General features: G+C 40.3%; 1 protein-coding gene across 5 annotated transcripts in view; it reads right to left on the reverse strand.

Annotated features, from left to right (window-relative positions):
* Positions 1–24,054, reverse strand: part of LDAH (lipid droplet associated hydrolase) — a 289,096-nt gene that overhangs the window by 198,630 nt on the left and 66,412 nt on the right. For all 5 annotated transcript variants that reach the window (XM_056564283.1, XM_056564282.1, XM_056564285.1 and 2 more), the window contains one exon: positions 21,081–21,215. In XM_056564283.1, the coding sequence (XP_056420258.1) occupies positions 21,081–21,215 (135 nt within the window). The remainder of the gene's footprint in view (positions 1–21,080; positions 21,216–24,054) is intronic.

Raw genomic sequence — 24,054 nt, forward strand, 5'->3', positions numbered from 1 at the left:
TGTTTTGCAACCAGTGTGCCTCCAGCTGTTGCATAACTACAAGTCCCAGCATGCCCTCAGTTGTCACTGCATGCTGAGAGTTGTAGTTTTTGCAACGGCTGAAGGCACACTGGTTGTGAAGTTTGTTACCTAACACAGTGTTTCGCAACCAGTGTGCCTCCAGCTGTTGCAAACTACAACTCCCAGCATGCACTGATAGACCGTACATGCAGGGAGTTGTAGTTTTGCAACAGCTTGAGGCACACTGGTTGCGAAACACTGAGTTAAGTAACAAACTCTGTGTTTTGCAACCAGTGTGCCTCCAGCTGTTGCATAACTTCAAACCCCAGCATGCACGGACAGCCAAACGACATGCTGGTAGTGGTAGTATTGCAACAGCTGGAGGTTTGCGCCCCCCCCCATGTGAATGTACAGGGTACATTCACACGGCCGGGGTCTACAGCGAGCTTCTTGCTACAAGTTTGAGATGCAGCAAGTTTTTCGCCGCAGCTCAAACTCCCAGCGGGAAGCTCGCTGTAGACCCCGGCCGTGTGAGTGTACCCTAAAAACACCACAATATACTACATTACACAAAATAAAAAGTAAAACGCTACATACACATACCCCTACACAGCCCCCCCCTTCCCCCCCCCCCAAATAAAAAATTACTCGTATGACACTGTTTTCAAAACGGAGCCTCCAGCTGTTGCAAGACAACTCCCAGTATTGCCGGACAGCGATTGACTTTCCAGGCATGCTGGAAGTTTTGCAACAGCTGGAGGCACCCTGTTTGGGAAACACTGCCATAGGATATTTTTGGTATCGGAGGCAAGTGTCATTCTTGCATCCGATTCCGTCCTTATGCAAATCCCTTATTTAGCCCTCAAATGCGCATGGCGCTCTCTCACTTCAGAGCCCTGTCGTATTTCAAGGCAACAGTTTAAGGCCACATATGGGGTATTTTCGTACTCAGGAGAAATTGCCTAACAAATTTTAGGGGGCTTTATCTCCTATTACCCCTTGTAAAAATGTAAAATTTGGGGGAAAACCAGCATTTTAGTGAAAAAAAAAATAATTTACACATTGGAATTTAACGAAAAGTCGTCAAAAATCTGTGGGGTGTTAAGGCTCACTGTACCCCTTGTTACCTTCCTTGAGGGGTGTAGTTTCCATAATAGTATGCCACATGGATTTTTTTTGCTGTTCTGACACCATAGGGGCTTCCTAAATGTGACATGCCCCCCAAAAACCATTTCAGAAAAATGTACTCTCCAAATTCCCATTGTTGCTCCTTCCCTTCTGCGTCCTCTACTGCGCCGATCGAACACTTGACATACACATATGAGGTATTTCCTTACTCGAGAGAAATTGGGTTACAAATTTTGGGGGGGATTTCTCTCCTTTTACCCCTTGTAAAAATACAAAAACTGGGTCTACAAGAACATGCGAGTGTAAAAAATGTATTTTGAATTTTCTCCTTCACTTTCCTACTATTCCTGTGAAACACCTAAAGGGTTAACACACTTACTGAATGTCATTTTGAATACTTTGAGGGGTGCAGTTTTTATAATGGGGTCATTTGTGTGGTATTTCTAATAAGAAGGCCCTTCAAATCCACTTCAAACCTGAACTGGACCCTGAAAAATTCAGATTTAGAAAATTTTGTGAAAAATTTGAAAATTGCTGCTGAACTTTGAAGCCCTCTGATGTCTTCCAAAAGTAAAAACACGTCAACTTTATGATGCAAATATAAAGTATACATGTTGTATATGTAAATCAGTATATAATTTATTTGGTATGTCTATGTTCCTTACAAGCAGAGAGTTTCAAAGTTCGAAAATCACAAAATTTTCTAATTTTTTATGAAATTTGGGAATTGTTCACCAAGAAATGATGCAAGTATCGTCAAAATTTTACTGCTATGTTAAAGTAGAATATGTCACGAAAAAACAATCTCGGAATCAAATTCATAAGTAAAAGCATACCAGAGTTATTAATGCTTAAAGTGACAGTGGTCAGATGTACAAAAAACGCTCTGGTCCTTAAGGTGAAAATGGGCTTGGTCCTTAAGGGGTTAAGGTCATAATTGGTTCCGTCCCCAAGGGGTTAAGGAGCTACTGCAGATGGCCTAACATTCAAGGTATAATTGTTAATTGTATAAGTGTCATTGTATAGCACCGTTGTAAGGTTATTTATATATGAAGCTGTTATGTGGGCAATGCATGCTATCATTATTTGAGCACTGTATGATGGTAGTTACTTAAAGGAAATCTGTCACCAGTGTCACCTACACTAACCTGTCGGTACCGACAGGTAGTGCAGGTGACACTGATGATAACGGTACTTACCTTGTCCCGTTCCGTAGCGTGGATCTCCGGTAGTCTTGTCCGTTAGCTCCAGCCCCCGGAACCCGGCTTAGGGGCACGAGCGGAGCTTAGTTACGTTACCCGTTGATGCGTGTCCCAGCAGCGGCAGCTTGGGGGCATGGGTGGAGCTTAGTGACGTCACAACTGCTGCTTCCTGCTGGGTCCAGCTGCTAGAGAACAGCAGCGGTGACATCACTAAGCTCTGTCCGTGCCCCCAGCCGGGTGCCCGGAGCTGGAGCTAACGGACAAGATTACCGGAGATCCCCGCCACCGAACGAGACAAGGTAAGTACCATTGTCATCAGTGTCACCTGCACTACTTGTCGGTACCGACAGGTTAGTGCAGGTGACACTGGTGACAGATTTCCTTTAACCACTGTACAGTATATTGTTTTTTAGTGCATCGTGTTTGGGACACTGTTGGGCTTTACGAACAGTTTTTGGACCACTTTTTTAAATCACTGTTTTACGGTAAAAAAAAAACCAGACCAAAACAGACCAAATGGACCAAAAGTTATAAATTACTAAATAAAAAATTGATTACATTTCTGTGGTCATATCTTATATCCCAGCAAAGAAATAAGCTGTTAAACTGCTTTTGGTACAGATGTGTCCACCTTTACCTTCCACAAATTTCAGTAAAGTGTACCTGTCATCAAACCATATTTTCTAAACTAACTCAGATTATATTCTCTAACTACTCCTAACACCCCTCCTGCCCTTAAAAAAAATTCTGAGCTTTAAAAAGCTCTGTATCATACCTTTCCCCTTGATCAAACTGTGTGAGCTCCTGGCAGGAGAAAGTGGGCGTTCCCCAGCTGAAGCCTGCGAGAGCTGTGTCTCACCATGCCCCGCAAGCACTTCCTGAGTTTGGTCTCCTGCCAGGCAGAGAGGAGACCAAACTAACTGTTTGAGAATTTTATCAGCAAGAAAATAGCAAGGTATCTTTTAATTACATAAGGAACAATATATTAAAAGTTTAGTTATGCGACAGGTACATTTTAAGGGCTCCAATTTCCTATGATACAATTTTCACAACACACTACTAAAATTCCCATCATGGCCATTGGCTGACCACATATGACTCCTGAGTATCACAAAATCGTTTTTTGGTTCATAGCTGGCCAGAATAGTCATCCATGGTCTTTCAGTTGCGCTGTATTTGCATGAGGTTAAGAGCTGTGGATAGTTTAGCACTTTGGTATATATATTAGTCAGGTCTTGATTTTTCTGTCTTCATGGAGTCATCATCTTGGTTTTCTTCTAATCCAGACTAATGTTCTATGTTTGTTATCAAATGCAGAATACCATAGTAATTACTCTCAATTCAAGGGAACATGCAAATACTAAATAAAATACAATTCCAAGATTTATCAACATTCTGATGTGGTGGGCTGAGGCTTTCTAAGAGGGTCAATGAAAGAACAAGTTAATTTACTTGTAACAAGCGATCAGATTTCCAACCAAGGCATATGAACCTGTTCTTCTGACATTATTTGTCAAGGAATTCCAAGAAAAACATATCAGTTAAGATGTTTTTGGGTCACAGCCACACCTGTAGTTGGTGCCTCTATACGCGCAGAACTGAACTGTGTTGCTGTTATATTAGTTTTCATTTAATTGTAACACTCTACACAAGAGATTATTTACAGCTAGTAAGCCGTTGTTGCACGAATGACACCCTATCCCATATCATTCTTAGGTATTTCACCTCCTCCTCACTTTTTTACGACCCTCTCACCCTTGTCATTTTATTGGTACTCTCTCAATCTCTCTTGTGTGGAGAGTAACAGGAACGCAGATATTATATTACACAGAATTTGAAGTTGAAAAGTATTTAAAAAAAATGTTTGAATGCAGTTTTATAATATACATCTTATTTTTATCTTATAAGTTACTGTCTTACTGCCAAACTGATGTACATTTTTGAATTTGTTGTCTTATTTTCTTAACTATGTTTCTCCTTCACTGCACTTTATGAAGTCTATCCAGACTTTTGGTATTCTACATTTTTCTTTTACTTACCGGTAACTTATTAAATTTTTCTTATCTTAAGGATTTTCTTTATTATTTACTCTAGATTTCTCCAAAAAATCTAATTTGAAGTTTGCATAATATTTGACACTTTTCATTTTAGTTTTTAAGTTTTAAACCCTTTCCCTATCTATCTATCTATATATATATATATATATATATATATATATATATATATATATATATAATGAAGATTATGTATCTATATATCCTTTTCAATTGATGAAATATGGCTGGACCATTGTATCAATGAAAGCACTTTATGTCTTCTGTCTCCTCGTAGTCTGTAAGCTCTTGCTAGCAGGGCCTACAGTTACTGTGTAATATTGCTATATCTGATACTTGTCTTTATTTGTACCCCAAAACTGTAAAGTGCTGCAGAATCTGTAGGCACTATATAAATAAATGTATTATTATTGTTATGATTATTATTATTATGAATGTTTCCCTTGAACATGCTTTATTTATATTGACCTATATTCCCTCTTATTTTCACGTCTTAAAATTTTTAATGTTGGCCGTATACAGTAGATAAATAGGACAACCATGCCTATTATGGAGGCTGTCTCTATACACTTCAGTGAAGAGGTGGTCCCCTCAACTGGAGTCTATGGGAGTTACAAAAAGAGCCAAGTGATGTTTGTTGGCTTAGTGCATCTTGCTCACCTCTTGATGCATATCCCATGGCCTATCACCTCATAACCTTGTTAATGACCTCTTTCCCAGCCAGTCAGCACCCTACTTTACATTGATGAGAGGCCAGAACAACGAAACAGTAGTCTGTAAATGGGTGATATTTTCTCTTGGAGGAAGAACTGGTTAGGCATTTAATCTTCAGTCAAGATTCAAGACATTATAGGTGAGACTTTGACTTACAGGGAAGCTACCTCCAACAAGAGCAATAGAGAACCAGTGTTCTTCCTGGAGGAGAGCTAGTTTGCATAACTTTTTCCAGGGAGCACTACAAGACTCTCTATGCCAGATTGGTGTTCCCCACCTAACTAAGTCTTCTGTTTACTTCCCTTTGCCATGTGTGTCTCTTACTTTTTTTCTTATTATATTCTTGATATCTCTTACCTTTGCCCTTTTCCTTGGATGCAAAAGCTTAGCTTATTTAAAGGGGTACTCCGGCCCTAAGACATCTTATCCCCTATCCAAAGGACAGGGGATAACATGACTGATCGCGGGGATCCCGCTACTGGGCCCCCCCGCAATCTAGCATACAGCACCTACCTATGAGCACTGCAGGAAGCGCTGGAGGCCGTCACGCCCCCTCCCATAGACTTGCATTGAGGGGGCGGGGCGTGGCGTCACACTGGGGCAGAGTCGTGACATCACAATACTCCGTCCCCGTGGTCGGAAGACATAAGACTTGGGGCTTCCAGCGCTTCCTGCAGTGTTCACAGATGAGTGCTGCATGCTAGATTGCGGGGATCTCCAACAACGGGACCCCCGCGATCAGACATCTTATCCCCTATCCTTTGGATAGGGGATAAGATGTCTTAGGGCCGGAGTACCCCTTTAACTCATCTTTCATATTTTATTTCCATAAACGTTTCCAACACCCTGAATTAACTATACTACAACTCCTTCTTTACATGTAAAGTCTTTTTTCACACCTACTCACTTTCTGCATAACTATTGTCAACTTTATCCAGTCGATTTCCTCAACCTCACCCAGTTAACAACTTCTGATTCCCTGAAGATATTTTCCAGCTCATAGCCCACCTTAATAGGGCATTCATTTATACAAAGCCTACAAGCTTTTCAATATGACCTCTTAATGTCCGACACCTGTAAGGATGATCGAATAGATTTACACCTACAGGTTGCTGCATATCATCTCGCCAAGAATTAAATCCAGGTAACTTCTTTACTGGCACGTTATTTTGTTCATAGGAACCTTAGCAAAGAAGTACCAGTGGGAACAAAGTGAAGGTGGATAGGTTCTAAAGTAAATCGTAGTATAGCCACTGACAGTAAGTACTAAGAAGATGGTATTTATATAGACGGTTTACAGAGCATTATACATACAGTAACTTATAAGTAAAAATAATAAATTCTGACGCCCACTCAGGACAAAGCATATTTGGATTTTCAGGGTTAAGTACAACAAGTCTTCAAAAAGCTTTTCCCTGCTGAGGCTCTAAAATGGATATGTTGTCTGCAACAGCTGTACCTTGTAAAATAATTAATCAAAAAGCTCTGAGTATCTCAACACTCAGCATTCCTCTAAAATTCATAACATGCAGACCTCCGACATTGAGAATTGCAGGTGACTATTAACACCTATGAATTTATTCTCTCATGCTAGTAGTCCAAGGGAACGAGGGGCTCTTGTGCTGCAAGATTGTAGGGGATATTACTAGGTAGTGGTGACTCAGACACACAATTTGATGATACTACTGGGACAATGGGGGTAAAATGACTGTAGTCTCTAGTATTAGTATGTAGTAGTAGTGCCAGTTTCAGTTCTTCCAACCAGGCCATAAAACATATGTAGACATCAACCGGAGAATCCAAAATGTTAGGCATCAGTAGTACATTTCCATGCACCCTGGACACTTGCCACCTAATATCTGTTCAGTATTATGATCAAAAATATATTTTAATAAAATGCCTCAGGAGGCAGAAGAAATGTAGATGAGAGCAACATAGCTCCGCTTTACACTGTGACGAGTCCTGCAATTTCTGCTACAGTCCATAAACAAAGCAAACCAGTGACCCACTAACTAGGTATGGTTCTATAATAGTCAAAGCATGGAGACTGCTTAACACTAAATACCCCCTAGGTGAATTGAGGGACCAATATAATAAATGACCAAACCCACGGGCCTAAGTTAGGGTAAAAAAAATACTTATTTATAATCCCACCTCTAAAACTTCACTTTTATTACAACATGGGTAAAATCCTGAATTACACACTTTAAAAGCAATAGGTCAGAAACTGGCTATCATAAGGTGCCCTTGCTAAATAAACTAGCCAACAGACCGTTTTGGTGAACCTGCAGTGTTGACAACCAAAGCCAGAGTATCTTATCCTATGTTTAAAATAACAATAAACGTGTCTCCTCTACATGTTTTGTTGCATCCGTAACGTCATCATGAGGATAATGGGCCATCATGGAGACTGCAGACTGTTGCAGTAGGCTGTGGTAGATGACAGCAAATGTCTTGGATAGACAAACTTAGAAAAAGGCAATGATGCAGCTGGAAAAATTCATATGGTTAGTCTACTGACTTTCACCTCTGGGTCCATAAGTTGTTTCTTGCCAAAGAATGTCAGTGTGAAGCTTATTTGCTTGCATTACGTTCCTCTAAAATAAAAGTTATTTTCAGGGTCTCTAAAGGGGTTGTCTGGGCAGAAAGTGTTTTTTTAAATATGCCCGATGTTGAGGAAATTCACATGCTAAAAGAAACATGTTCATTCTTCTGTCAGGAGTTACGCGCCAACTGCATTGCAGGATGGTGACAGTGCAGGTCCGTGCGGTCCTAGTACCGAAGGATTTTAGTAGAGGGCGAAAACAGAATCTCTGGCCCAGAATGTCTTCGGGCAGAGATTCCACAGTGGGAACATACCCTTATTGTTTAGTTTATGATTATCCCTCAATTTCAACTTATCACCTATCCACAGGAATAGTGTTAATTATCTGATCATAGAATTTGACTACTGGGAACAAGAGGGGTGGGCTCTTGTCCCCTCCACAATGTGAATGGAGTATAAATTGAGTGTGCGCGCTGCTGCTGCTCCATTCACTCGCTATGGGACTGAGTACAGCCCTCAGCTATCCTTGGCAGTCTCATAGCGTTGAATGGAGAGGCTGAGCTTATAATTGGTGAGGGTCCCAATCCCCAGACCCACATATCAGATACTTATCCCCTATTCTGTGAGCATTCACAAATCTAACTGTACAAATGCCATTCAATCTAAACACAGCCGTGAAACCTAATATATAATATCTCTTCATCAAAACTAGTATCCAACTTATTTGGAAAGATTTTTTGAATATGCTGAAGGAATGCAGACGCCTTAAGAATGCATCTTCCACCAAATCTTCAGTTTAGTTCCTCCATTTCTAATTAACCATGACTGAAAAATATGATACCAACACAGTCCTGTCCAGGAATCAAACCAAACAAAGTAAATTACACAGGATTTATTTGTAATGGAACTATTCTACTGTTAAGAAAACCTTCGGTATGACCACAGATTTAATGCAATGTCTTATTTTTGGAAATTATATTTTTTTTATTGCTGATTTGAGGTATTATACAAAGGATCACATATAATTGCCTATTATATAATGCATAATAATAATGCACTAATGTGTTTGGGCTGATGATCCTTTGAAGTACAGTCATTATAAAGCACACCATACATTTCCAAAGTTGTACTACTATCTCAGTGTTTTGCAACAAGGGTGCCTCGGGCTGTTGCAAAGCTGCAACTCCCAGCATGCCCGGACAGCCTTTGGCTGCTGGAAGCTGTAAATGACTGTCTATATAGAGGATAGGAGCTTCTTCATGGTCCTGTATAGTACACACAGTGTCCCAAAAAAGTAAAATGGAGCCGCTCTCATCCGGTGTCCAAAGGCGCAGCTAACCCTGCCACAGAGAAAGAGTAGTAATGAGTAGTAAAGTAGTAATGTACTATAGGGAGGCACTACCAGACAGCCAATCGGTGCATGTACTTCAATACTACAGGTGTTTTACCAGTGAGAAATAGGTTTGGCCACTGACTCATTCAATCTGGATGGTCCATAGCATTGTATGTTGAGTCTGGGTTACAGTAACAAAGCTTCAGAAAAGACCATTTTATGTTGGAAACATGATAACCTGACAGAATTGTGAGTTGGGGGACCACTGTATTAGACAAATATTAGACAAGATTTTAGATGCCAACCTCTGTCCATATACCTGCAGGTCAAGAGTGGGGCAAGAGTGCTTATAGGGTTTCTTGGATCTAAAGTTTCAACAACACGAAACAATTGAGTTCCTTCTTTTTCCTTTTAAACCAAAAAAGCACCTACTCAAGGAGCTCCAGGCAACTCCAGTCGGACAATCTGATTATAACAAGTGTGTAGGGCTATTCAAATGCTTGCAGCACGCCAACATTAAACAGTATTTATTTTGTGAGTAATAAAATGCAATAACTCACTGTTATCAGGAAGATTCTTCCGGCTTTAATTTTCTTGCTTCATAATATTACACAAAGATGGTCTCGCAGGACTCAATTAGTTACATAAACCAGCAACTTCATAGCAGCAATATTGGTACTTTCATCAGTCATGGCACAACGTTTCAGGGGCGGACCCCCTTATTCATGCGCAAAGACTGCTGGGAGCAAGAGCTTCTAAATACGTCAAACAAAGCTGTTACTAATTGGTATAGCCTCATAAAGTGTATATGTGCACATATAAATTTAAAGTATTACAAACCAACGAACATACCATTACATGACCTATAAAAATGCCTTAAAGCTACATTGTTCATTCATACCTTTCGGTACGAGAGTTTCCAATTCCGTAATCCAAAACGTTTCCCGCTGAAGCAAGTGTTTTTGGTTTTGATTTTCATTGGTGTGAACTGTTACCTGTTCAATCATCTGCCACCTTAAATCTGACTCTTGATCTTGAGACTCTTTAAAATGTCGTGCTACTGTTGTTTCACCGTACTTATTTGATATGACATCTGATTTGTTAAATTCATTTTTTAGAGCTTTTCTAACTGCCGTTCTATGTTCATTAATTCGAGTTTTTATATTTCTAGATGTTTGACCTATATAACATTTGCCACAAGGGCATTTTAATAAATAAATTACATTCGTAGAATTGCAAGTAAAGAAACCTTTAATCTGGATTTTATGTCCTTTTGTAGGATGATAAATAACATCTCCTTTGATAATACCACTACAATTAATACAAGCGAGACAGGTGAATGTACCCTGTCTCCGTGATGCTAAAAATGTTTGTCTATCCTGCTTTTTTTCAGAAATATCCCTTCTGATTAATTTATCACCTACCGACTGTCCTCTCTTATGTACATGCATAGGAAAATTTTTAAATAGTGCACCATATTTGGGGTCAGCTCTTAATAAACCCCAATATTTATTTATTGTTTTCTTTAACAGATTACTTCTTTTATCATACGTGGTGACGCATAATACTCTATTTTTTTCGTTATTCAGTTTTTTTGAACAAATTCTTAATTGTTGCCTTTCTGTTGGAACAAATTCTTAACAACCTTTCTGTTGGAATTTTTGTACAATTTTTGTTCCTACATTTTCATTTTCTTCATCTGTGCTAGTTATTCTACGGGCTCGAGTGAGCTGACTCCTAGGTAGCCCCTTAAATGTTGTAGGAGAATGATAACTTTTTCTATGCAGCATGTTATTTTTATCTGTGGGCTTAGTGTAAAGGGTAGTCTCAATCCCTTCTGCTGTTTTAGTTACTTTAACGTCTAAAAAGTTTATACAATCAGCGTCATATGTAATAGTAAATTTTATTGAATCATGTAATGTATTTAACTTGTTCACAAATTGTAACAATTCTTCCTCGCTATTATGCCATAATAGGAACACGTCATCTACATAACGTAGCCATGTGGACGACGTGTTCAGAAGCCCCGGTTCAAAAATGAATCTCTCTTCAAACGTATTCATGAATATGTTGGCTAACGAGGGGGCCACAGAGGACCCCATCAAAACGCCATAGATTTGTAAAAAATACACTTTGACAAAGCGAAAATAATTTTTTGTCAGAACAAACAAACTCATAAGAAAAAATAATTTTCTATAATCTAGAATCTCATTTTTGGCAAGGGCTACTCGTACGCATTCAATACCTTCCTCCTGGGGAATATTGGTATACAAACTCTGTACATCCAAAGTACAAAGAAAAGTAACATCAGTGGTGGAAATACCTTCAATTTGTAACAAAAAATCTGTGGTATCAATCAAACATCTAGATAATTTTTTCACTTCTTTTTGCAAAAGACTATCGACAAGGACCGCAAGAGGCTGCAACAGGGAGCCCGATCCAGAAACGATCGGACGCCCCGGCGGCCTGTTGCGATCCTTGTGGACCTTAGGAATGGTATACAAAACCGGTACTCTTGGATATTCTGTAATCAATGACTTCAAATTTTTTTTTGAATTAACACCTTCTTGATAACTCTGTGTAATGTAAATATCAACCATTTTTTTTATACTCACAAGTAGGATCTTTCTTTAATCTAGTGTATACTTTTTCATCAGCCAACTGCCCCAATATTTCAGATACGTAATAATCTTTATTCATAATGACAATGGCCCCTCCCTTGTCAGCCCTCTTGATGACAAGGGAGGGGTCATTTTGCAATGCTCTGAGAGCTACCTTCTCTTTCTGACAGAGATTGGATCTCACAAACGGAACCTCAGACCATTTTTCCTCAATTTCTTTAAGCACTGTAGTTGAAAATGCTTCAAGGTTACTACTGACAACAACCGGATCGAAAATTGAAGATTTATGCAATGCTGTAGGGATTTCTTCTAATGGAGACATTCTTTCAGGTCTCCCTCTATTAATATCAAATAATAACATTTGCATCCGGATATTACGGCAGAACTTATAAAATTCCACCTTAAATTCAAATTTTGATTTTTCTTGTTGGGGTACGAAGTTAAGTCCCTTGTTTAACAAATTATGCTCATCTTGTGTTAATGTTCGATCCCAGATGTTAATCACTAGATCTGTCATTTCGTTTTCTTTGTTCTTTTCTTTTTTACTGCATTGTCCTCTTCTTCTTTGTCTTTTTTCGACTGTGTTGATGTTTCTCCTGTTGTACCGTCCGTATCCGTTACTTGTGGACTCTTGAATTTCCGATCCTTGTCGATAGTCTTTTGCAAAAAGAAGTGAAAAAATTATCTAGATGTTTGATTGATACCACAGATTTTTTTGTTACAAATTGAAGGTATTTCCACCACTGATGTTACTTTTCTTTGTACTTTGGATGTACAGAGTTTGTAAACCAATATTCCCCAGGAGGAAGGTATTGAATGCGTACGAGAAGCCCTTGCCAAAAATGAGACTCTAGATAATAGAAATTTTTTTTTTCTTATGAGTTTGTTAGAATTTGTTCTGACAAAAAATGATTTTCGCTTTGACAAAGAATATTTTTTTACAAATCTATGGCATTTTGATGGGGTCCTCTGTGGCCCCCTCGTTAGCCAACATATTCATGAATACGTTTGAAGAGAGATTCATTTTTGAACCGGGGCTTCTGAAAACGTCGTCCACATGGATACGTTATGTGGACGACGTGTTCCTATTATGGCATAAAAGCCAGAGGAAGAATTGTTGCAATTTGTGAACAAGTTAAATACATTACATGATTCGATAAAATTTACTATTACATATGACGCTGATTGTATAAACTTTTTAGACGTTAAAGTAAGTAAAACAGAGGGGTTTGATACTACATTTTACACTAAGCCCACAGATAAAAATAACATGCTGCATAGAAAAAGTTAGCATTCTCCTTCAACATTTAAGGGGCTACCTAGGAGTCAGCTCATACGAGCCCGTAGAATAACTAGCACAGATGAAGAATATGAAAATGTAGGAACAAAAATTGTACAAAAATTCCAACAGAAAGGTTATTTGAAAAAACTAATTGAAAAAGAAAAAAGTGAAATAAAAAAATGTACGAGGCAACAATTAAGAATTCGTTCAAAAAAAACTGAATAACGAAAAAAATAGAGTATTATGCGTTACCACGTATGATAAAAGAAGTAATCTGTTAAAGAAAACAATAAATAAATATTGGGGTTTATTAAGAGCTGACCCCAAATATGGTGCACTATTTAAAAATTTTCCTATGCATGTACATAAGAGAGGACAGTCAGTAGGTGATAAATTATTCAGAAGTGATATTTCTGAAAAAAAGCAGGATAGACAAACATTTTTAGCATCACGGAGACAGGGTACATTCGCCTGTCTCGCTTGTATTAATTGTAGTGGTATTATCAAATGAGATGTTATTTATCATCCTATCCTACAAAAGGACATAAAATCCAGATTAAAGGTTTCTACGAATGTAATTTATTTATTAAAATGCCCTTGTGGCAAATGTTATATAGGTCAAACATCTAGAAATATAAAAACTCGAATTAATGAACATAGAGCGGCAGTAAGAAAAGCTCTAAAAAATGAATTTAACAAATCAGATGTCACATCAAATAAGTACGGTGAAACAACAGTAGCACAACATTTTAAAGAGTCTCAACATCAAGTGTCAGATTTAAGGTGGCAGGTGATTGAACAGGTAACAGTTCACACCAATGAAAATCAAAACCGAAAACGCTTGCTTCAGCGGGAAACGTTTTGGATTACGGAATTGGAAACTCTCGTACCGAAAGGTATGAATGAACAATGTAGCTTTAAGGCATTTTTATAGGTCATGTAACGGTATGTTCGTTGGTTTGTAATACTTTAAATGTATATGTGCACATATACACTTTATGAGGCTATACCAATTAGTAACAGCTTTGTTTGACGTATGTAGATGCTCTTGTTCCCAGCAGTCTTTGTGCATGAATAAGGGGGTCCGCCCCTGAAACGTTGTGCCATGACTGATGAAAGTACCAATATTGCTGCTATGAAGTTGCTGGTTTATGTAACTAATTAAGTCCTGCGAGACCGTCATTGTGCAATATTATGAAACAAGAAAAATAAAGCCGGAAGAATCTTCCTGATAACAGTGAGTTATTGCATTTTATTACTCACGAAATAAATACTGTTTAATGTTGGCGTGCTGCAAGCATTTGAATAGCCCTACACACTTGTTATAATTGGATCTAAAGTTATTAATGGCCTCTCTTCAGAATAGGTCATTAATATCAGACTGGACACCTGACACCACCACCAATCATCTGTGTGCCAGAGCTGCCAAAGGTGCCATTTAAATACTCAACTCAGAATCTCACAGTCCTTAAACAGACAGCTAGTTATTAAGAAAACAGGAGGTGAAAAGATGATATGATGGTAGAGGAAGACGGTTCTCCGGTAGCTAACAATGTCACACTGGTAGGTCAGGGTCATTGTTTCCTCCCTGTGAATGACATCTCACTAACTAATATGTGACTAAGTGACTGACATGTCCCTGATTTCCTACAGCTTGATTGCATCCCGGCGGCCAAAGATGACCTAGAAAGCTCCGATCTCATCAACATTTTCACACCTTTTCATTGAAGACTATAACATTCCAAAGCTACATGGCCGGTCAAGGGGGAAGCCAAGAACTCCAGATCTAGAATGACTGACCTTAACTCGCCCAATGAAACTGTGTATCCTCTTACCATACAACAGAGGATGTGTAAAAATAAGAACAAGCTGCAGATGATGTCTAATATATCAAACAGTAGGATAGCTAAGAGGGTAGGCTTTTTCAGGTTGCATATGATTTAAAAAAACATATATTAAAATACCTTATCAGAGTATTTTGATTAAATGCAGTAACCCTACCAGAACAAGCAAGAGAAGGAGTCAATGTAGTGTGCGAACCCGCAATCAGTTTTTTGAGGGATCCCTATCTAACAAATAGAAACTATAAGAAGTGGCCAAGTGCTTTAATCCGTTTCCACAAATAGACAGTACTAGTTAGAGTTGTCGTAACCATAACAGGATGAATTGGTAACTCCTAGGAAATGGCAGTGACTGACACCTTAGCTCTCAATGTAGTGGCCGGGATCAGAGAAACCTCTGGTTCTAGCCATTTATCCTTGTAAATAGAGGCTACAGCATCGGAAATCTGGGGCGTTTTTTCTCCAGATCATTCTATTCAGAACACTGTCCAATTTGTTAAACCAGGTCTTAGGGGTCCATACGGGGAAGCAATGCCACCATCTTTATCAAAGAAACTCTATCCGACATAGAAAGAGAGAGACATAACCATATCTCAGTTTTCCTTTTTCCATTTAACAACCACTAGAATCAAATTCTGGGCAACATATTTTTGGGATCTACTGTGATTCTTATTCACAGATAATCTTGCTCCTCCTTCTCATCACCAATTTTCATGTTAACACTGTTTTCATCCAGTTCATGATCAATGGGCATAATAAATTATTTATCCCAACTGGGTTTCTAAACCCGAAAGATATCCAAACTGTTTTAACATATTCATCCTTCTGGGAATCTATAAATAAAACATACATAGTTATCCTGTCATCTGCAACTCTGAGCGCAAAACCCCTTATCTCATCGCTTTTCCTAATTAACATGGCTAACTGTTCAATATAAATGGTGAACACCAATGGGGATAGGGGACAACCCTGTTGGCCCCAACAATTTAGAGAAAAGCTTTTTAAAGGACCATTCCCCAGAATTTTTTTTACCATAGGTGCCTAAAACATTAAAGGGGTTATCCAGGAAAAAACTATATTATATAAATCAACTGGCTCCAAAAAGTTAAACAGATTTGTAAATTACTTCTATTAAAAAATCTTAATCCTTTCAGTACTTATGAGCTGCTGAAGTTGAGTTGTTCTTTTCTGTCTAAGTGCTCTCTGATTACACCTGTCTCGGGAACTGTCCAGAGTAGAAGCAAATCCCCATAGCAAACCTCTTCTACTCTGTGCAGTTCCCGAGACAAGCAGAGATGTCAGCAGAGAGCCCTGTTTCCAGACAGATAAGAACAACTCAACTTCAGCAGCTGATAATTATTGGAAGGCTTAATATTTTTTAATAGAAGTAATTTACAAATCTGTTCATCTTTCTGGAGCCAGTTGATATATATATATATAAAAGTTTTTTCCTGGAATACCCCTTTAACTTAATCCAATAAACGCAATTGTGTCCTTCTCCAAATCCCTCTAAGGCTAGGTTCACATGGCCGTTTGCATCCGACCCGTTAAGGGTCCAATTTTTATTTCTTTTTTTGAGCTGATCTGAGCTGAATGGGATAGCACTTACTGTCCATAGCAAATTGCCGCTGACAGTAAGTGCCAATACCGGAGAAGGCAACGGAAAGTGGAATCTGCTTGGAATTTCCTTGTGGAAATTCTATAGTGTAAACTAGCCCTTACAAGCACTCTCTTATATACCGTATTTTTCGCCGTATAAGACGCACTTTTTCTTCCCCAAAACTGGGGGGGGGGGAAGTTGGTGCGTCTTATACAGCAAATACACATTAAAACCGGCGGTCCCTGCGGCCATCAACGGCCGGGACCCGCGGCTAATACATGACATCACCGATCGCGGTGATGCCCTGTATTAACCCTTCAGACGCTGCGATCAAAGCTGACCGCCGAATCTGAAGAAAAAGTGACACTAACCCGGCTGCTCAGTCGGGCTGTTCGGGACCGGCGTCCCGAACAGCTTACAGGACACCGGGAGGGACCTTACCTGCCTCCTCGGTGTCTGCTCCGTGCCGGGATCCCCTGCATGGCCGGCGCTCTCCTTCATCGTCATCACGTCGACGCGCATGCCGTCCCGTCATTCAATAGGAGCAGCGTGCATAGCGGCGTGATGGCGGCGACGGAGAGTGAGGATACCGGGCAGCAGAGACGTTCCGGAGCGACGGGGACAACCCGGGGACACGGCGACAGCGATGGAGGGCGACATCGAGGGCAGCGGTGACGGGTCCGGAGCGGCGGGGACACGTGAGTATTACCTCCTATACCAGTGGTCTTCAACCTGCAGACCTCCAGATGTTGCAAAACTACAACTCCCAGCATGCCCGGACAGCCGTTGGCTGTCCGGGCATGCTGGGAGTTGTAGTTTTGCAACATCTGAAGGTCCGCAGGTTGAAGATCACTGTCCTATACTTTACATTGCATTTGGTTCAGAATCTTTATTTTCTAGATTTTTATGCTTTAAAATTGGGTGCGCCTTATATGCCGGAGCGTCTTATATGACAAAAATGACGGTAGTTTGATATCTTTTGCCTGGAGTTTACCTCAGGATCCATTTATCCCAGATGACTATCCTGGTGATGGGAGGGTATCTGACTGCGGCACAGTGGAATGGCGTATATATTTCTACAGCATAGTATAAAGCTAAATGTCATTAGTAAGGCTGTTATTCTGGCACTAGCACAGCTTCCAAGACAAGCACACGCTGCACACTGCTTGTGTGTTTTACTCGATAGAGTGAGACCATTATCTGACGTTGGCTTCGGGGCAAGTCAATGTTTCTTGTTGGAAACAAGTGTTTAAAATACTGACCTGTCTATGCTGATTTGGAACAAATGACATACAGTGCTGCGAGTAACCTCAGTCATAATATACACTTCAGCTTTAATTTGCTAAAAACTAAACACAAATTATCCGCTGTGAGCAAAACAGCACATCAAAGCCTACGAAGAGTGCTCCTCTGTCCGGAAACATTGTACTAATGACCTCACCCAGGAGTATGCGGAGGTCCATTGTGATTCACACAGGATAGAGACAGGGCAACAGCACACAGTGCACTTCTCAAGAATACTCCAGAAAACCACTTTAAAGAGTATCTCCAGTAAAAACTGAGAATTATTTAACTTGTTTAGGGACATATTTTTGCCCAAGGAGGCAATATTATAACAATGATATCAATAATGATATCCCTGTACATAGGCCTCAATAATATAGAGGTTATATTTTTGTACATAGGAGGCAGTATTATAGTAGTTATATTTTTGTACAGAGAAGGTGGTAATATAGAGGGAGATTTATCAAAACCTGTGCAGAGGCCTTGTTAAAAATGAAAGAAGCGAGCTGATTGGTTGCTATGGGCAACTGGGCAACTTTTCCTCTGGACAGGTTTTAATAAATCTCCCCCATAGTAGTTATATTCTTGTACATAGGAGAAGTATTACAGTAGTTATAGGAAAATGTCAATGGCACTCACCCTAAAACTTCCTCTTTATTAAATCACATTAAAATTTGGCATCCTGACGGAGAGAGTAGGTCTGGGAAGCCACAGCACCAGCGCTGCGCGGTAAGGATTCAGGCATTCAGTTTTGCGGTCAAACACCCGCTTCCTCTATAAGTAGTTATATTCTTGTACATAGGAACAGCATTATAGTAGTTATATTCTTATAGGTGCAACAGGTGCGGCACAACTCACTCGATCTCCCCTCCCGCTCACGGACCGGACCGGACCTCAGTCCATATAATAATAGAAAGAAATGGAGTTGTCCAGAGCAGGATGTCAAGCAATACGATTTTCATTCAGCGGTAACCGTGGGTGATGACAAGGTGATGCGTTTCAGCCGCACTCAGCAGCCTTAGGTATGACTAAGGCTGCTGAGTGCGGCTGAAACGCGTCACCTTGTCATCACCCACGGTTACCGCTGAATAAAAATCGTATTGCTTGACATCCTGCTCTGGACAACTCCATTTCTTTCTATAGTTATATTCTTGTACATAGGAGCAGTATTATAGTAGTTATAGTTTTGTACATAGAAGCAGTATTATAGTAGTTATATTCTTGTACATAGGAGCAGTATTATAGTAGTTATATTCTTGTATATACGGAGCAGTATTATAGTAGTTATATTTTTGTACATAGGAGCAGTATTATAGAATTATATTCTTGTATATAGGGAGCAGTATTATAGTAGTTATATTTTTGTACATAGGAGCAATATTATAGTACTTATGTTCTTGTACATAGGGCTCAATAACATGGAGGTTCTATTCTTGTACATAGGAGGCAGTATTAGAGTAGTTATATTCTTGTATATAATACAAGAATATGGGTGCACTACTGTGGTTGATGTATACAATGACATTGGCTATCCCTCAACACTGATGTAAAAATTGAGACATTCGCCAGTATATCCTTATATGAAGGACACACCGGAGCCCGCACACCAACGCCAAGGTTGGCGCGGGACCTACGCTAATCCTACCTGTGCGTGATAAACAAAACAGGGGCCAGTGGGCAATTACGGCAGCATTCGGTCGACTCACAACGTCCTCCCAGGTATCCTCCAGCATGACTGAGCACACATGCAATGGGAGGAGGGAGGCAAGCTGGAAGTCCCACCTGAGTTGGCTAATATAGGTGCTTGGCCTCACAGATGCTACCCTAATGCTGCCTGGAAAATATTCAAGGCGCATTCACTATGGAATTTACACACCTCCAAGTATAAATTTAGACAAACAACAAAAAACGAGTCAACCGAATGCTGCCGTAATTGCCCACTGGCCCCTGTTTTGTTTATCACGCATAGGTAGGATTAGCGTAGGTCCCGCACCATTTTGAGAAACCTTGGCGTTGGTGTGCGGGCTCCGGTGTGTCCTTCATATAAGGATATACTGGCGAATGTCTCAATTTTAACATCAGTGTTGAGGGATAGCCAATGTCATTGTATACATCTACCACAGTAGTGCACCCATATTCCTGTATTGTATTCTAATTGTTACACATCCAGACCGTTTATCTGGTGTAGGATTCTATTGTGGCACTTGTAGTCCGCTGCAGGCATCCTCCATTGTATGTATTTTTATGCTGGGGATCGCCCCTAGCAACGGACTACAAGGGCAGGATCTGCTCCCCCAGTATAAATGCACAACCACATTTGGGGTTGAGCACCTCCAGCCATTTGAGACCACGTTTTTTGTTGTTTATATTCTTGTATATAGAAGGCAATATTATAGTAGTTAGATTCTTGTACACAGGGTACAGTCTTATAGTAGTTATATTCTAGTACATAGGGTGCGATATTTTAGTAGCTATATTCTTGAACATAGAAGGCAGCATTATAGTAGTTATTCTTTTGTATATAGGAGGCAGTATTATAGTATTATATTCTTGTACATAAGGCAGTATTATATCCTTGTACATAGAGGGCAGTATTATAATAGTTATATTATTGTACATAGGAGGCAGTATTATAGTAGTTATATTCATGTACACAGGGAGCAGTATTATAGATGTTATATTCTTGTACTTAGTGGCGGGATTATAGTAGGTATATTCTTGTACATACCGTGTTTCCCCGAAAACCCTACCCTGAAAGTAAGCCCTAGCAGGATTATTAGGGTGGGCTGCAATATAAGCCCTACCCTGAAAATAAGACCTAGGCCAGGGGTAATCAACTGGAGGACCGCGGTCCAGATCCGGACCGCGGCCGCCTGTAATGCCTGCAGGCCCCCCAACACCACCCCCCATGATATAGTTGATATAGTTCAGTAAGAAATACTGTGTCAGGCACATGTGCAATCAGGTAAATAACTATACGTAACCATCTACCCATAAACCCCCTTAATATACTTGAAAGAAACTGAGAAATGTTGACTTGTTCGGTGATGTCTTAACCTTACAGAGCAGTGTTGGCAACCTTGGTGCTTCCTGTGGCATAGAGGGTACACTGTGGTCACTGACTAAGAAACCTGCAGCAGTAATTTGTGACTATTAATGATCGCAGCGTTCATTTATAAGGACAATTTAAATGATTGTACAGCAAGAGTATCCTTTCAAACAGCTCCCCATTCCAAAATTACACAAAGGAGGATATTGGGGTCAATCGTCACACCTGATTTTTCATGATTAAAGTGATTATTGCAGGCTTCCAGTTTCTTACCTATTCACACTAATATACTGTAGAATTTTTCTCATCTCAATGTCTTGTTGAGGGCCGAGCTAGACAACCTGGTGAAATGTTTAGTTGTGTTGTTGCCCATGAAATAATACAGAAAAGACAACAAATATACTTGCACCAATAATACATATCATACCATCAGTCAGATCCATTCCAGTGGGTGGTGAACAGTGACCCGCATGGCTGATGGCCCATACTGGATATTTCCCCTTAAATCCACAGTACAAGGACTGAATGAAGGTTCTGTAGAATCCGACTACTCCAGGATTACCTGAAATAATAAAAAAAAACAATATTTTAATAACTAAATATACAAATAATTAATACATCTGAGGCGGCAGAACATCAGTATGGGCATTGATAAATTTTATAAGAAAGAAGAAACCCGGTACACACGATTTCTTTTGCAATGTGTTATGTGTTCATTCACACATAACACATTATTAGGCTGGGAATTGAGATGAATTCTATTGATTAGCAGAGAAGTTAGCTACCTTCTCCATCACTAATGTTATTATGGTAAATCTTGAAGGATGGGTACAACACAATAAATTATTGACTAACTCTGAAAATTTGGAATAGACTGTCATATACTGTATGTACCTACTCCTGGGTCCAGCACTGCCTCCACTCCTCTTTCAGCCTGGTCAATCAGGATGTGCGGGCACCGAGCCAATCAGCTGTGACGCTGTTGTCCGCACCTCCTGGAGACAGGATCTCCCTCCCACCCAGCAGTCGCTCCACCCATTGAAGCAAAGACAGGCTCCCTCTGATCACCTGACTAATGATGTAATGTCTCAGGCCGGACTGCAACCTGGGAAAACATGAGACGTGAGTAATTTTGTATGCTGTTAAAAAAAATTTGGGTAAAAAAAAAAAACACACAACAATTGCACGACCAGATTATTCTGCAAGAATTGTAGTTTGGCCACAGCTGGAGGCACCCTGGTCAGAAAACACTGGTATATTGCATGGAAAGGATCACAGGTGTGTTTTAATGGGTGGGGTGACTGAGGGAGGGAGAAAAGTGACCTCACTTTTACAAACAAGGAATCTTGGGACTTGTAGTTTAAGGGAACTAACTTTACAGCCCCTGTAACATAGTCAAATAAAAAAAAACATGCTGGAATACACCTTTAAGGACATAAAGGAAAACTGCCACATGTTCACTCCTGCACTAACCACAAGGTACTGACGGATAGTGAGGGGGATGCTGATTCATATGATCCCTATCTTGCCCGGATCCCTCCAACCATTCACCCGCAATCTTAGTTTATTTTTATATATATATATATATATATATATATATATATATATATATATCTATATATGCATGCAAATGTGGCTCTAACTGGCACGGGCGGGGTTTTCAGGAGCCTAGTGGCACTGTGAAGTGAGCGCCGCCCGTCCGCAGCGCTGCCCGCTTAGGAATATTCATCCCCCTCCCTCCGGCTCTCCCTCTCCCCGCCGCTCCTAACTGGTCTTCACTGCGCATGTCAAGACGCGGCACATGTGCAGTGAAGACCAGTTAGGAGCGGCGGGAAGAGGGAGAGCCGAAAAGAGGGGGATGAATATTCATAAGGGGGCGGCGCTGCGAACAGGCGGCGCTAACGTCACAGTGCCACTAGGCTCCTGAAAACCTCGCCCGTGCCAGTTACAGACACATTTGCATATATAGAAAAACTAAGATTGCGGGCAAACAGCCGGATGGATCCGGGCAAGGTAGGGATCATATGAATCAGCGTCCCCCGCACTATCCATTAGTACATGTGGTTAGTGCGGGAGTGAACATGTCACAGTTTTTCTTTAAATAGGAGAAATATTCAATTAAATGGGGGTTCTCCAATTGTGTGATTTTAGCAGGACTGAAGGGTATGTATGGTGGTGTTAAGGGGGTACTCCGCCCCAGACATCATATCCCCTATCCAAAGGATAGGGGATAAAATGTCTCATTGCTGGGGTCCCGCCGCTGGGGACCCCTGCGATCTCTCTGCTGCACCCGGCATTTTTTTAAAGCGTCGGTTGTAGTGCTGGAGTCTCGTGATGTCATGGTCGCGCCCCGCTCGTGACGTCACAACCACGCCCCCTTAATGCAAGTCTATGGAGCCCCATAGACTTGCATTGAGGGGGCGTGGCCGTGACATACCGAGCGGGGCGCGACCATGACGTCACAAGCCTCCACCCCGCATCGCCAGTCATCCGCCATGGAGCGAAGTTCACTCCATGCACCGAATGTCTGGGGTGCCGCAGCCAAGATCATGGGGGTCCCAAGCAGCAGGACCCTCGCAATCAGACATCTTATTCCCTATACTTTGGATAGGGGATAAGATGTCTAGGGGCGGAGTTAGCCTTTAAGTTTTTTACTTGGCAGCAAATGTCAGAGCCAAATCGAATTTGGCTGTTGAACTTCACTGTGGGAATAAATAAAAAGTTTTCCTTCATGAAAGGTTGAATTGGATTTCCACCATCTAACTGAAAATTATTATTTTTTGTTGATTATGGCTGAAAAAATGTCTGTATTTACAGCCATTTTTTCAGCTGTAAAAAAGCAAAAACAAAAGTTTTTTGTTTTATTTTATAGTGTTTGAATATGGTCTAAAAGTAAAGTTAGATTAAATATGATTATAGTTCAGCCCTGTGCTGTGCTTTTTATTAGTGTGTGAACATAGCCTTAGTCCAACAAAGCTTATGGAAATACCTGAAAACACATTTACTAGGACTATGTTCTCATCTCTAATACCTAAAATACCTACTGAACTGTTCAGTCTCCAATGTCTAGTGCATGGACCCTGGAGACCTTCTTATTCTGTATTACAAAGCAGGAGGCACTGCAAATGCATGCAAAAAATAAGGGTTCACATGGCCATTCTCTCCAGTCCCGCTATTCTCCAGTTATTGCTGCTAAACAGACCATACTAACAAACAGATGCAAAGGGATGCCATTTGTCTCTTATTTTAATGGACTAAGTGGCAACCTTTTGCATCAGTTTTTTCATCCATTTATAATCTTTATTGTCTGTCTGTGTCCATTTTTTTTTTTTTTACTCTGCCTCTTAGCAGGCTCAGAAGTCATAATGGATCAAAAACGGATGGGGAAAAATGGATACAAA

The sequence above is a fragment of the Hyla sarda genome, chromosome 3 (assembly GCF_029499605.1).
Source record: "Hyla sarda isolate aHylSar1 chromosome 3, aHylSar1.hap1, whole genome shotgun sequence".
Taxonomy (NCBI): domain Eukaryota; kingdom Metazoa; phylum Chordata; class Amphibia; order Anura; family Hylidae; genus Hyla; species Hyla sarda.